Genomic DNA, 14,766 nt, shown 5'->3' with positions numbered 1-14,766 from the left:
GCTGGGCACAGGCCCAGCCCCCGTGTTGCCTGCCTCGGTCCCAACACTTGCACCAGAGGAGGGTGAAGATGCCCACGGTGTGCTGCTGGGCACCGCCACGTGTGAGGGGTGAGCACACCCACCTCACACTCACACAGCAGCCTTCAAATCAAAGCCTGGAGTCGGAGTGTGGGAGGGGCCCCGAGCCACCCTGGGGTCTCTGAGCGGCCCCCCGCCGTCGGGCCGACGATGACGGGCAGACGATGGTAACTCCCTGTGCTCCCCCCTCCCACTCTTCAGACGCCTCCGACAGGCATCACAGACCTGACGCTATCGGGGATCCCTCTGAAGACACTCGACTGACCACCCTCGTCCACCCGGGGCAGCCCCCGGTGCTCTGTGATCGGTCCCCAGGGACGGGCCCTGTGTTGGCGGCACGGAACCCTGCTCCAGAGGGCACCGTCCCTTCGGGGGGGCCCCCGCAGGAGGGCCGGGGGCCAGTGTCTCCACGATGGAGGCTCCTCCCTCTCCCCCATTCTCCGCCCCCACCGCCCTCCCCATCTCCCCGCGCACACACTTACTGCAGGCCGCACAGGTGAAGCAGGCGTCGTGGTAGAGGTTCCCCATGGCCTGGCAGGCCTGGCCGGCCCCAAACACCCCTTTGCTGCATTTCACACAGGTACCTGCAGGGGCGAGAGCACACCGGTGAGTCGGGAAGGAGCAGTGTGAACTGGGTCATCAAAAGCCCACGAACAAAGCCAGATAATCCTCTCCATAAGCAGCTCCTCACCAAGCCCCACGGCTACTCCTTTGAAAAGTCTCTTTGTCTCACACTTTCTCCCTCCCCCAGCTGTTCAAGGGTCAGGGTTTCCAATGGCAGGGGACAGCCACCAGGCTGGGAGCCAGGCGCTGCTCCCCACTTGCCATCCTCCACTCCACACACCTCCACTTTGCCCACCTACCTGCCCCCTTGCCCAAAGCTCTCAGAGTCCCCCACCGTGGCTAAGACAACGTCCAAAGCCCCACGCTGTGCTTGCAACACGCCAAGCCCACAGATCGCAAGATTTCAGGTAAACGATTTCCTTTAATTCTCAGTGCGAACCACCAACTAGGGTTTACCATCCTTGCTTCTTACACAAGTGCCAGGCCCCCAGCCTCAGGTCCAGCAGTCTGCAAAGGTGCTCTCTCCTGCCCCCCATCACCTGGCGCCTCACCTCCAAACATGACCCCCACCCTGGGATCTGAGCTCTTAGCCTCCCTGCTCATGGGCCCCCCTGACTGGCACCCCACGCCCACCTTCTGCTCCTTCCCGTCCTCCAGGTCTCCCCCATCCCTCCCGCCCTCTGAGTCTGAGGCAACACGGGGAACCAGAAGTCAAAGAGCCAGGTCGCCTCCCACCTGGCTGGAGCGAACCTGGGAAGCTCTCTGAGCATCGGTCCTTCATCAGGAAAGGGAGGTGCGTCCCACACGCCCTGCCCGTCTGCCGGAGTCTGCCGGAGTCTGCCGGAGTCTGCCGGAGTGGCAGGAAAGGCTGCTTTGCAAACCAAGAGTTCTGAAGACTTTGTCTACCTCGACCACAACGCTGTCTCCGAAAGACCCAGGCTTGAAGAGTTACGCCACCATCTGGGGTCACCCACGCACTGGGGTGACGGGAGCCTTGCTCAGGGCTGCCTGGGGACACACGAGGAGAGCTGAGCATGGGGCCCCTCCTCTGCCAGATGCTCAAGAAATGGGCGTGTAAATGGAAAGGATGACAGTCACGCTACTGCGCTCGGCAAGGAGTGGCCTGCACGCAAGGTGGGCCCTTTGAGGCTCTCCGGGTACCGGCTCCTGAACTTGGTCGGCAGGGGTGTGGCCCCTTCCGACTCTGGTGCACATCAGTCGGGCAGAAACTCGCCAGCCCTTTGCTGCAGGGTGGGAAGCCCTGTGTTCTCCTGAGCACCTATCGCCCCAAGCTGACACACGGACTACGCCACCGCCACTGTTGGCGGGAGTCCCAGCCGACACCCCTCACGGATGCACTCACGCCAGCCAGCAGTGTGTCCACACAGAGCGCACTGGGCCGGGGCCCCCGGGCCGCCCCGCTGGGCTCCCTGAGGAGCGAGCGAGGCCGTCTGCAGGGACGGTATGGCGCTGCCCTAGGAACCTACTCTCAGGGACTTTGTTCACGGAAAACCCTAAACAACACAATTTGTAGTTCTTCGGTTTCGACGTGAAGAAAAATTTTCAAGTGTGCAGAAAAGGTGAATCATACAGGGACCCCCATATACCCATCATCGCAATTCCATCACTGTTAACACCCGTCAATCCAACCTCCCACCTTCTCTTTATTTGCTGTGAAATCGCCTGTGTGTATGCATGTACAAGCGTGTGCACACGTGTGCAGGTGTGCAGGACGAGACCGCAGGGCAGCTGGTGTTCTGCACTTAGCACAAGCTAGTGGCGTGCCCCCCACGGCACGAAGTGCAAAACCTCAAGGAACTCAGAGGTATCAGCACCTACTCTCGTCTGATAATTTCACGTACAACTTAGGCTGCTCCAACATCCGGAAAGACATTGGTTCTGGACACGCTCGGAGCTGCGACAGTCAGCAGGGACGTCAGCGTGAGGATGGCAGGGTCCTGCCGTGACACCTCCTCCGTAAGGCTCATTTCCGCGGGCTCATCCCTCCAGGGGCGGCCGCTGCTGGGACCCGGAGGTCTGGTCACTGGAGCAGGCCGGGGGACGTGAAAGCGAACACACTGGCACGTCTGCCGATGGACTAAGCACCTACTGTGCGAGGTGCATATGCCTTCAAAGTGAGGCCGCACCCTGACTGTGGCCTCTGCAAAGGCCCCGCCAAGCGCCGCCGGATTGAATCCCTTCCTGTGTAGCCCCACGTACCACCCTGTCCTCTCCCTCTCGTCCCCTTGTACCTGGGGTACCCATGTCCATCCCCCTGGTAAGTGTCTGTTACAGAGATTCAGAGTCTTATTCCTCTCTGAACACTGGCAGGCACTGACAGAGTGCACCCAGTAGGTCTTCAGCAAACATGTGAATACAGAAACAGGTTACACGGACATCGCTGAGAGCTGACTGTGGCTGACTCAAACGTGGTGATGGAGGAAGATGCCCCTGAAAAATGCCACACGTCAAGTAATGGCGTGGTGTTGACTAGCCTATTCGGGGAGCCCGAGGTCCATTTCCAGCCCACCCCGTCCCAAGTCCCCCACTGACCTGACTCTAGACCTGGACACCAAGTGGTGAAGGCTGGCTCATCACGCAGCAGCCGCAGGGTGCTCAACTGCTTGGACAGAACCCAGCTCACCAGCACGAGCAAGGCCACCCCCAAGGGCAGCCCCACCTCTTCCCTGCTGAGTGCCGTGGCCTCTTTGCTGAACCCACCGCACAAATGTAACCGCAAAGGGCTGAGTAGCCGTGTGAGCCGAGGGCATGGTCAGCCCGGCCACTGTGCCCCGGTGAGCACAGGGGGAGGACCGGCCTTCGAGACAGCTTGCCAAGGAGGGACGCAGGAAGAAAAAGCCCACGGTTGGCAGGAGGCTGCCAGCTCCGAGTGGAGGCACGAACTCGTCTAGTTTGGGTTTGGGGACTGAGGTCAGAGCAGCTGACTGGCTCCTGCTGGTAAAGCGAACGGCAGGATGGACAGCACCTTCGAGTGGATGCAACCGCCAGGCTTCCCAGGCTTCCTGTGACTTTATCTCTTGACGTCAGGCCTTCCGCCCCTGCTGCGGCCGGCGGAGGACACTGTCTTCTGGCTTCCTCTTCATCTGGGGGCCGTGACCTACTGACTTCCACCTTGCCCCTCCCCCTTCTTACTGTGGTGGTGGGCTGGTCCTTAAGCAGCCAGCATCCTTTCCCAGCATGTGGCTGCCTCGCACAGATACAAAGCAAGGAAGGACCACCAGCCAGAGCCAGGAAGATCCCATAAGAAGCCACGTAGGTAGGAAAGTATTTCATCCCTGCGGTTTGTGGTACGTGGACAGAAAAGAACCACGTGGGCAGGAAACAGATTGATTCTTCCTTTGGTAAGAAAGAGAAAAATCACTTAAAGTCAATGTCACAGTCTAGGAAAAAACGCACCTACCAGACTCCTACCTGGGAGTTTGCTTCCAGAAAAGGAGCCGCTGCCAACGCCCCTTTCTGAAACCCAAGTTCTGGAAGGGAAGATGCTGTCACCTGGGGATCACACCACCGGCAGCATCGGGAGAGAGAATCTGAGCCCAGGCTCTAACTCCAAGGTCCTGTTCTCCCCGTCTGGTCGGCAGATGCGACTATTCCAGCTGCACGTACGGGCCCCCCCAAAACAGGGAGCTCCTTCCTCACCCCTGCTCAGGGATCCGGACCCAAGACCAGCCCCGTCCCAGGTCTCCTGGCCCACCTCCCATCAGGACCCCAACCACAAGCTCCCGTCATGTGGACCCCCGGTTCCTCCTGCCCGTCCGCCAGGGCCACTGCGGATGCAGCATGCACCCCACAAAAGCTTCTCTCTTGCTCACGCCGAGCCAGGCTCTCTCCACACACAGTAGGATGGTGAGCAAAGGGACCGCACTCTGGCCCTGCCCTCGTGAAACGGTCACCTAGACAGCCAGGAAACCGGAGTCTGCCAGGCTGACCGAGCTCATCCAGGGCCCTGCTGAGTGGCCTCGGGAGAGACCCAGGCTTGTGAAACAATAAGAAATGTGTGTATCAGTCTGTGACCCCAGTTCTGACACAGAGTCCCTAAACCCTTTGCAATTTCCTGGGTGACAGGAGCATCTTTTGTTCTCAGGAGGCGATTCTGAGTGTGCTCCTGGACTGGGGCTGGTCCCCCAGGAAGGCCAAGCCATGAGCACAGCTTGGTACCTGCAGCCCCACCCACCCCCGGGGAGGGCAGGGGGCCTGGGGAAGGAGTCCACGATGGGCCTACACCAGGGGGTCTCCCCCAAAACCCTCAACGTGCAGGCTCAGAGTGGGCTTCAGGGCTGGGGGACACACCCGCACACTGGGAGGGTGGCACGCCCCCTCCACGGGGCAGGAGCTCCTGTGACCAGACCCTTCCGGACTCGCCTGTGGACCTCGGTACCCGGCTGTTCGCCTGATTCCTTTATCACATTCTCTACAACCAACTGGGAGACATACGCTTCGCCCTGAGCTCTAGGCACTACAGGAAATAACGAAGCCCCAGGAGGGAGTTTCGGGAGCCCCAGCACAGCCAGCCAGTCAGTCAGAAGCACACGTGACAACCTGCACTTGCGACTGGCACCAGCAGCGGGACAGGGGACAGTTTGACGTGGGGTCAACGCTAACTCCACATGGCGTCAGAACTGAACTGCGGGGCCCCTGGCCGGCGTGGAGACCCGTCCGGCGTGGGGGGAACCGCACAGCAGGTGTCAGGTGTGTCGTGACTGTGAGCGGCCGAGGCACAGAGAGGCGGCTCGACACCTCTGCTTCCCCGTGGCCCCTCGGCTACAGGACTCTAAAAATGACCCCCAACGGGGGAAAGTGAGAGTGTGTTCTCACTCGGGACTCTGATAACACACGCTCAAAACCCAGGGGGAAGGGAGGGAAGAAGCAACCAAACTCACAGCGGAGAGGAAGAGTGGGCATTTCCGCCCCCGCAGCGGGACTTCCTGCCCCCAGACCGTTCTCCAGACTGTGCCGGGCGACCTTTCCACCGACGGGTTTGGGGAAGTGGACCTGACATGTGACCCGCTGCACGTGGTCAACGTGAACAACAGCTGGCATTTCTACCCAGATGTCATCGCCACGGGCGAGGCAGTGGCCACATCCACCGTCCCCAGAGATGGCACATGCGCCCGTGCCTTTGCCAAGTCCTCCCTTCCTTCCTCCTCCTCTTCCCAGGCAGCCTCGGCTCCGCTTTCTGTCAACACGGGTCGGCTTGCATTTTCTAGAGGTCACATCAGTGGACTGTAGAGTGTGCTTTTTTTTTAACCTGTTGGCTTCCACGCAGCATGATTATTTTGAGATTCTCCTATGTTGCCGCATACACCCAGCGTTCATTCCTTTTCACTGCTGAGTAGTATTCCAACGCTCATTCCTTTTCACTGCTGAGTAGTATTCCAACGCTCGGCGGGACTGCAATTGGTTTAGCCGCCCCCTGTTGGTGGATATCAGACTTGTTTCCAGCTGGGGGCTGTTACAAACAGAGCTGTTTGTGTCCAAGTATCTGTACGGACATGCATTTCCTTTTCTCTTGCATAAAGACCTTGGAGTGGAACGGCTGGGTCTTATGTTTAATTCCATAAGAAACTGCCGAACTGCTCACTAAAGAGGCCAGTCTGCCACCTCACGTTCCCAGTGGCACTTAACCAGGACTCTGTCCCGCCTCCCGTCTTTGCCAGCACGCGCCACTGAACATGTGCCTGAGCAGCTCTTCGTGGGTGCATCTGCCACCCCACTTCTTCTTTGGTGTCTGTACAAATCCTTTGCCCTTCTTCCTTCTTACTGCCGAGTTACGAGAACTTCTTATCTATTTGGGACACAAGTCCTTTAACAAACACTTGCTTCGCAAAGATTCCGCTGGGGTCCTGTGAACTCCCGCTGCCGCAGTCTCCCCAGACTCCCAGATGCTTTGCAGCTCCAGGGCCTGCGGGCTCTGCCTCGCCTCTCCGCCATGTGCCGAGTCTGGACCCTCGCCCCGGGCAGGGGGCTGCGGCAACCCCAGTGCTTGCCTCGTTTCCTGCCTGGCTCTCAAAACTCACTGTCCTTCACTGCCTGATGCCCGGTGTCTTGAAAACCTTTGGTTCACACTTTTTGTCTGTGTTTTGCGTTGTTTGTGTTCTTATGGTTGTTTCGGGCAGGAGGTCGATCCAGTCCCTGTTACTCTAACCTTCGTGGGAATTACTAAATGTCTTATGTACCGAGCACCAGGCCACACAATTGATATGTTTCTTCACTTAACAATAACCCTACAAAACCGGTAGCATCTTCCTTTAAAGAAGCAGCTGAGGTTCAAAGATTCAGCAGAAGGCCCCAAGTCGGGCTGGCTGTACACCGTGCCCACCCCACTGCACTCATGAGAGGGGCAGAGGGAGTCAGGGAGAAATGGCCAAAGGACTCAACACTTGACGTTCCCACACTTTGGGAGCACCAACAGATCCATAAAGACCAGCTCACCGGTGGGAGCCAAGCCCTCTCTTGGTTGCAGCCTGTGATGGATGCCAAGCCCCCTCCCTGCACCGGAGATGTGGCCTGGAGGTCACGGCAGGGAGGGACCCCCGCAGAAAGTGTGTGTGTGGCCCTCTGCCCCACAGGGTTACCTGGGGACCTCGGGAGACTGGGTGAGTTTTTGAAAGGTCGCCAATCATCAATAGCTGGGGTAGGGAGTCTCGGTTGTTTGCTCCTTCCGGCACCTTTTCCAGCAGAACTCACTTCCTGAAGCAGTTTCAGGTTCACAGCGAACTGAGCGGCACACGTACACAGGTTTCCCACACGCCCTCCGCCCGAAGGCTCGACACCCCCCACCGGGCGGCACGTGTGTTAGAAGTGATGCACCTGCGCCCCTGGTCCACCGCCTACCTGAGGGTCCACTCCAGGTGTTCTCCGTGAGGGTCTGCACCAGCCCACGAGGACAGGGGTCTGCCACGGTCACGTCACACGGGGAACTTCCGCCACCCCAGAAATCCTCTGTTCGCCTGCTGCCTACACGTCCCGCCCTCTCCTCTGGCATCTGGCGACCCCTGGTCTCCTCACTGTCTCCACAGCTGTGCCTTCTCCCGAAAGCCACGCTGTCGGGATCCTGCAGTGGCTTCGCTCACTCCGTCACATACGTTTAAGGTCCCCCTGTGTCTTTTCCTGGCTCGATAGTCCATTTCTGTTTCACTGAACAACGCTGCCTGGCTGGTCCACATTTGCTTATCCAGTCACCTACTGAAGATGACCTCTTGCTGGCCTCCAGTTTTCGGCGACTGTGACCACAGCTGCTGCAGACGCCCACGGGCAGGTTTGCGTGTGGACACAGGTATTTGGTTCATTTGGGTAAATACCAAGGAGCAGGAGCCCTGGGTTGTATGAGAAGCTTATGTTTTGTTTTGTAAGAAGCCGCCAAACTGTCTTCAAAGTGGCTGTACGGGGCTCTTTTAATCATCATGATATTCCCACAGGGAAGGCCAAGGAGGACGGGCAGCTTCCTGGTTTGAAAGCTGTGCAACGGGAGGCAAAGGGCCGCCAGGGACGATCCAGGCCCCGCCCACCTCTCCTTCCAGGTTTGCGGTTTCCTGCGAGGAGGAGCTGGTCCTGCGTGTCTCCCCCCATCGATGGAAGGATAAACCCAGGAGGGCCCGGGCCTGGCGCCTTGTCTGTGCCCCCACCAACAGAAGGAAAGCAGAGCGTTCACACACAGAAGGTGCCAAAGCAGCACCAAATGCATTCGAAAGCTGGAGCTGTGGCAGGGGGGCCGTCCAGGTTGAGGAGAAGGTGCCAGAAGGTGGTGCAGAGACAGGAAGGTCAGAGGCCTGGGCACAACTGTGGGGTGATTCACGTGACAGCAGTGAGCCCTCGGGGCTGCAGGGAGGAGGGGCTGGGTGCAAAGAAGGCCCAGGGGCACCCCTGGGACACGGGAGGGGATGGGAAGTGACTCTCTGAGCCGGGCCGGGCAGCTGTCAGAGTCTAACCAGACCTCCACGTGACAGAGACGGAAAACTGGGTGCCGTGCCCAGCCCGCTCACGCGGCGACTCAACTGTAATGTCATGTTACTGCAGGACTTCCCAAAAGCTTTCGACCCACCACAAGTACCCGCCGGGAAGTTTTACTCCTGAGGGAAGGTGACATTGTGTTATCACTGTTGTCACTGCCACCAGCACCCTTGTTTCGGCTCCACGTTAACGGCGTTGGTGAAGCACAGCCCGGGCTGGCCCGCCTCTCTCCGGTACAGCGGCGGCTGTGGAAGTGTTTAAAGCGGGGGCAGCTCTTCCCAGGAACAGCATCGGTGGGACCTCAACCACACATGACGGGCAAAGTGGGGACCACCTCACAATTTGGGGGGACAGAGCCCACTCGGCCTCCTACAACTTCTGGGTCCCCAACCTCGGCAGGAAGACTATCTGAGAGCCGATGACAGCGAAAGTGATCGAACGCAGACTCCCTCCCTGCCCCCCGCCCGAGGCCAGGCCTGGGCAGCACTCCCTGGGCAAGACAAACGTTATCCCAAATTGGTATTAAATTATCTTCTGCGCACCTGAAGCCAAACGTTAACTTGGCCGGAGGGCCGTGGCGCCTTCCCCACCCCTGCAAAGGCGAGCGGCACCCAGGAGGCCAGCCGAGCAGCCCCGGCGTGAGGTGCAGCTGCAGCGCGGCTCCTGCTCATGGGGATCCCTGAGAACCCTGCAGCCCCCCACCCCCCACCCCCGCCCATCAACTGGACACACAGCTGCCCTGCGGATGGCCAGCTGGGTGATGACCAAGTCGGGGTCTTTCGTAGCTGTGAGAAGGATTGAAATATAAAGGCTCCATCAGGTAGGCAGTGGGTGAGCCCTGCACCCCTGTCTCACACGGGCTTGTCCCGGACTCCTCTCTCCGCTCTGACCTGAAGCTGCACCCCGCTTCACGGGACATGGAGGGGCAGCCTCTTCAGCTCTGCCCCCTGCAGTGAACCATGGCGGGGGGGTCACACAGCCATCAACCACCTACTGTGCTGAAAGGGGCTGAGGCACAGGCTAGGCGCTCAGCCAGCCTTTGGGAGCAGGCTGGGAGGGGCCAGGTCTGCCTGGCACACATCTGGATGGATTATTCCAGACACAGGTGGAGCGAGGCTTTTGGTCAGCGGAGGGCTGCAGCTCTGGGAGTGGACAGGTTCCAGAAGAGGGGCCAAGAGCCGGGGCGGAGCTGGACCGATGCCCCCAGCAATGGTCTTCCTCCAAGCCCCACTAGAAGCCCCCCCAAAAACCCCAGAGGCCATGGCTGCCGGGCTCCTGCCTCACACGCAGACGGGCACTTCTCCCGACCGGCTGTAGGAGTCGGTAGAGATGCCCACCATGACCTCCAGGGGTGGGGTCTCCATTGGGGGGGGCAGACCATCGCAGGGGCTGCTGAGGTGCGGCCAAGGTTGAAAGCCCGGCACCCTGGGCCTCCCTACCTCTGCCCCTCTCCCTGTAGTTCCCGAGGCAGGGGGCGAACTCTCAGCAAGCCACAACGGAAGTATTCAAGGCCATTCTGGGCGCTGAGGTCATTGCGCCAGTCTGCTTTCTCCACTCTGCAAGCTGCTCAAAACCGACCAAGGCTTCACTCCACTGCAGTGGGAAAGGAAGTTTCTATCGCAATTTCCCCATCGCTGCAAGCCGAGCTAGGCTCCCCGCTGCCCAGGGCACTGCTCCTGCCCTGCCCGCTACTCCCTGAAGGAAGAAAAGAGTTCACGGTCTTCCCCGGCAGGCCCTGCTCCCCAGCCCCCACCATCTCCTGCAGCTGCTGGGGCTCACCCTTCTGGTGTCATGGGTCTCTCCACTGAGAGGCCCATTCACCTTCTCAGCTCTAACCTGAACTAGGAACTGCCAATCTGCACTGGGAAAAATGGGCCACCTGGCCAGGAGTCAAATACAAAGGTGGGCTGCCACTTGTCACTGACCCACTGGAGAGATGAAATGTGGTAACAGCTGTCGCTGACGGCGTAGAGAAGACGGCACTTCGGTGCACCGTCCGTAGAAGCAGTGACAGCAGAGAAAAGGCCTTAGACGCCTTCACACCATGGGATGCAGTGACTGACAGGCCTGGCTGCGGTCCTACAGGAGATCCCCGCTGTCCCCTGCAGCTGCTGTCCCCTGCAGCTACCGTCCACCGAGTCACCACAAATGCCGAGTTAGCGAACCCTGAACCGCTGCTCCCAGGGGAAATTTGAAACTGGGTCCCCCCTGAGCCTCCGGTCAGGCTCTCACCAGCCAATCCACACGTAACATTTGGTCTGTGTTTCCGACACCTCCTCTGGTACGTACTGCTGCTGCATGAGCACTGAACTCACGCCAAGGGCTCTGGGACTCACGCCCGGGCAAAGCGTACGGAACACGCACACTTTCTCCGGAGGACATGTCTGAGCCTTCTTACGTTCAGGGACGGACCCAGGCAGCACGTCAGCAGTGTTCACGGGGGCCACTTAACACTGAGAAATCGCCAGCAAAAGGCACAAAAATGCAAAAACCGCGGCACCAAAAAGACCACGAAGAGGACACTTGTGTCGAGCGCGAGAGCTGGAACGGGCAGGTGCCGCGTCACCCCGAGACCTCGGCTGGAGCACCTGCAGGTGGGTGACTCCAAATTATCACGGCTCCACGCAGGTCCCCAAAGGCTCGCCCCAGAGCTGCCTCTGATTTGGGGCTTACAGATACATTTCAGCAAATGCACACATAGAATATGAATAAGATGATCAACTACACACGAATGCCTCACAAATCCACTCATATAATCTCTTAGAACCGGCACACAAATAAAAACATGAAAAAACCGGAGCGGTGGTTGTCTGGGGCGGATGCTGGCTGGGAAGAGGAGCGAGGGAACTTCCTGGGCTGGAACTTTCTACACCGGGCGAGGAGTGGGGGTTATGGCGGTGCATGCACTTGTCCAAACTCATGGAACTAAACAGTTCACTGCATGTCAATGTAAGTTTTCTTAACACACGGCCACAAATTCCTCAACGCTCCTTCCATGGGAAGGCAGGGATCCAGAACCTCTCCCCTTGCATGGGGTTGGGCTGGTGACCATCAGAAAAGCCTGGAGGGTCCAGTGGGGACACAAGAAGCCCCAGGCGCACAGCTGGGCTGAGGCCCACCTGTTTACCCAGCAGCAGCCCCGCCCATTCCTCCTGCCACTCACCCCCGAGGACTGTCGCCTCCGGTAGAGCTGCCTCTCCCGCCGCCCCCAAGCCACACACCACTGTCAGCCCCGGGGGAACCTGGAGAGGCAGCAGCCATGGGCGGGCCACAGGCGGACACAGGGCTGCCAGCTCCAAAACTGACCCTGGTGGCAGGCCAACAAAGGGCCTGTGTCAGCCCGGCCACCCGAGAGGACAGTCTCCGCTGCACAGAGCAGGCCCCAGACAATGGGGTCTTTGCACGCTGCCCGGAAAGCCACCCCGTCGCAGCCGCCCTCCCCCACAGCCGCCCTAGACCTCCAGGGCCCGGCCAGAGGTGCAGGGTGTGGGCAGCCTGTCAGCTGGGGCCCCAGAGGAGCCAAATCCCCGAGGGGCCCCTCCCGCTTCTCTGGACAGGAAACAGCGATTTTCACTTCTCTAACTACAGTGAGGGGGTGGGCGGCCCTCTGGATGCTCTGCTCCTACTCGCTGAACAGAGTGTGTTTTTAAGGTTCTGGAAAGTTGGCTCAGCTACGCGGCCACCTGCTAGGTCATGCCACACACGGACACCAGCTTGGGGCCCCGGAGTGTCTTCTTCCTCCGTCAGAGCGCACACGAGCCTCAGGGGGCACACTATGGGGGGGGGGCTACAGCAGCGGTGGGGTGTGGGGGGCGGTAATAATACCCTCTCCCCTGGACAAATCAGAATCGTCTTATTCACGCGCTCCTGGATCTGAACGGGTCAATGGGGCTCGGCTTTCAGATGGGCCGAAATGGGGCGGCTTTGACAGTTTTGAGCAAATCGTCACTGTTCAGTGCTTTGCACGGTGAGCACGCCCCACGTGCCACACCCCGTTCTGAGAGCCACACACAGCTCAGCCCCTGCCGACAGAAAATCGATGCAAGCCATCTTCGATTTTCCATTTCCACGGAGCCACACTTAAAAAGTGAACACGGGTGATGCTAATTTAGTAATAGATTTACTCAGCGCAGCATACCCAAAGGATTCTCATTTAAACATAAAGCTGACATAAAAAAACATAAAAGATTCGGACTGGCCACACCTTGATGTGCTCGGTAGCCCCTGTGGCTGGTGCCTCCCGCACGGGACACACACCGTGCTGAGCCGTCCCAACGACCATGCCCACATTTGCCTGATGGGGAAACGGAGGTGGGCAGTATGGCCAGGGCAGGCCCAGCCTCGGCGGACCCGGAGCCCACACGCGTATGTGGCTTTTCATGCACACAAACAGCAACTCAAATTCTGACTTTCGAGTAATGCAAATGTCTTCTCAGATGGGAACACGTGTGTGGGCCAGCACGTCTCCCCGCCGTCTCCCTGCCCCCCTCAACCCCCACAGGACTTAGGTGAGCTGGGCCCCAAGCCCTGCAGACCCAGACAAACCATGGCGCCCACACCTCCTCCGGCCCCTCCATTCCTCAGCCACCCAGGGCACCTTCTACCCACATGGGAGAGCTCATCTGAGGAACTCCTGCTCAGGGTGACGGCCAAGGACAGCTGGCCCGGTATGCTGGCCTCCCTAGCACACATGGTAGCGACACCCCACTCAGAAGGGAGTCAGGGACTGTCCCCCCTTCCTCCACCAGCATGGCCTCCACTCTTCATTCACTGGGGACCTCCTGAGCACCCACAGTGCACTGCCCCGGGCCCTGGGCAGCACCAGTGACCGACACAGACCCCTCACTGTCTCCATGGCTCAGCCCATGAAGGCAAGGCAAACGGCCACACTGTGGCCAAGGCTTTTCAATTATTCAATCCAATGGCCTGACATCATGAACACACACGGTCCAGTCATTCCACAAACTGTCCATGAGTCCCTTCTACAGACCAGGCAACTCGAGTCCTATCCTGAATCTTATCACTAATTCAGTGTTTGGTTTTATTTCCTCATTTTCTTAATTTCTTAGGGGCCACTTTATCATAGAGCTTAAATTGTGTTCCCCAAAGGATGTAGTTTCGACTCCATGAGCCAGACCAACGATGACCAAGCAGTATTGGTGGGAGGAGGACACTTCTGTGTCACCTGGGTGGGGACGCGATGACCTCACCAGGGGGCCTGCCAGCACCATCTACTTGCCTGCTGCCCGGGGGTGTGTCCATTTGCTCGCGGTTTTTCCCGCCCTCGACTCCCCCAGGCTTCTCTGCTCTGTTGCCGGCTACTCTTCCAAGTTCAGCTCAAACACACACACACCCCCACGCACACAGTGTCTGAAGCAGGTCCTGGCCCCTAAACACGGTCACCCCAGAGCCAGGAGCCTCCTCCCAGCCTACGGCCCCGAACCCCGCAGCATGGAAAGCACACAGAATTATAACAAGCACAGGACACCCGCTCCCCGTAAGGAGAGGAACTGAGGTGCGAAGGGGAAGCCATGTGCCCAAGCTGGCACAGCCTGCAGCCCCAGGCCGCCAGCAAGGTCAAGGTGAGGAGAGCTCTGTCAGCAAACACCCTGGGGCCCAGCGACAGGTGCGGTCAGCTGGGCTGCCAGAAGCCAGTCTCCTACATTCAATGCCTACTGCATCATCAGGAAGCAAATGCCAACCGAGGTGGGGGAGGGGGCGGAACAGGCGACATCTCAGCAGACACAAAGCCACCCAGTGGGCTAGCAGGGACCATCGTCCTGTGAACACACAGGGCCACAGCAGGGTTCCACCAGCTGAAAGGAAACCACTGGCCCAGCTAGTGGGAGCCCCCAGAGCACAGGGAAGCTGCTGCTGTGGCCAGAGGGGCTTCGGGAAGCCAGGCGAACCCGCCGCTGTCTGGTCACGCTGAATGGACCGTCGTCATGTGCTGTCTAGCCCAGAACCTGCTGGGATGCAGGTCCACCCAGACTCAGGGCCTATTAGAGGGGTGCCCTGTCTACTCGGTCCTCAAATTACCCAGTCTCTGCACCTCCTGGGATCTGCTGCAGGGAGACCCACGCTAAACTCAAGTCCCCTTCTACTGGATGTAAGACAGCGTCGTGGTAGGCTTCCAGAACTTTCCCTGTGCTA

The 14,766-nt window shown here is 59.2% G+C and overlaps 1 protein-coding gene across 2 annotated transcripts in view; it reads right to left on the bottom strand.

Annotated features, from left to right (window-relative positions):
* The window catches only part of LIMD1 (LIM domain containing 1), a 51,600-nt gene that overhangs the window by 26,867 nt on the left and 9,967 nt on the right, over positions 1-14,766 (bottom strand). For both annotated transcript variants that reach the window (XM_053669323.1, XM_037129766.2), the window contains exon 2: positions 561-662. In XM_053669323.1, the coding sequence (XP_053525298.1) occupies positions 561-662 (102 nt within the window). The remainder of the gene's footprint in view (positions 1-560; positions 663-14,766) is intronic.

This window comes from Artibeus jamaicensis, unplaced genomic scaffold (assembly GCF_021234435.1).
Source record: "Artibeus jamaicensis isolate MK-2021 breed Jamaican fruit bat unplaced genomic scaffold, CSHL_Jam_final contig_519, whole genome shotgun sequence".
NCBI classification, from domain to species: Eukaryota; Metazoa; Chordata; class Mammalia; order Chiroptera; family Phyllostomidae; genus Artibeus; species Artibeus jamaicensis.
This window is presented reverse-complemented; position numbering and strand designations above follow the sequence as displayed.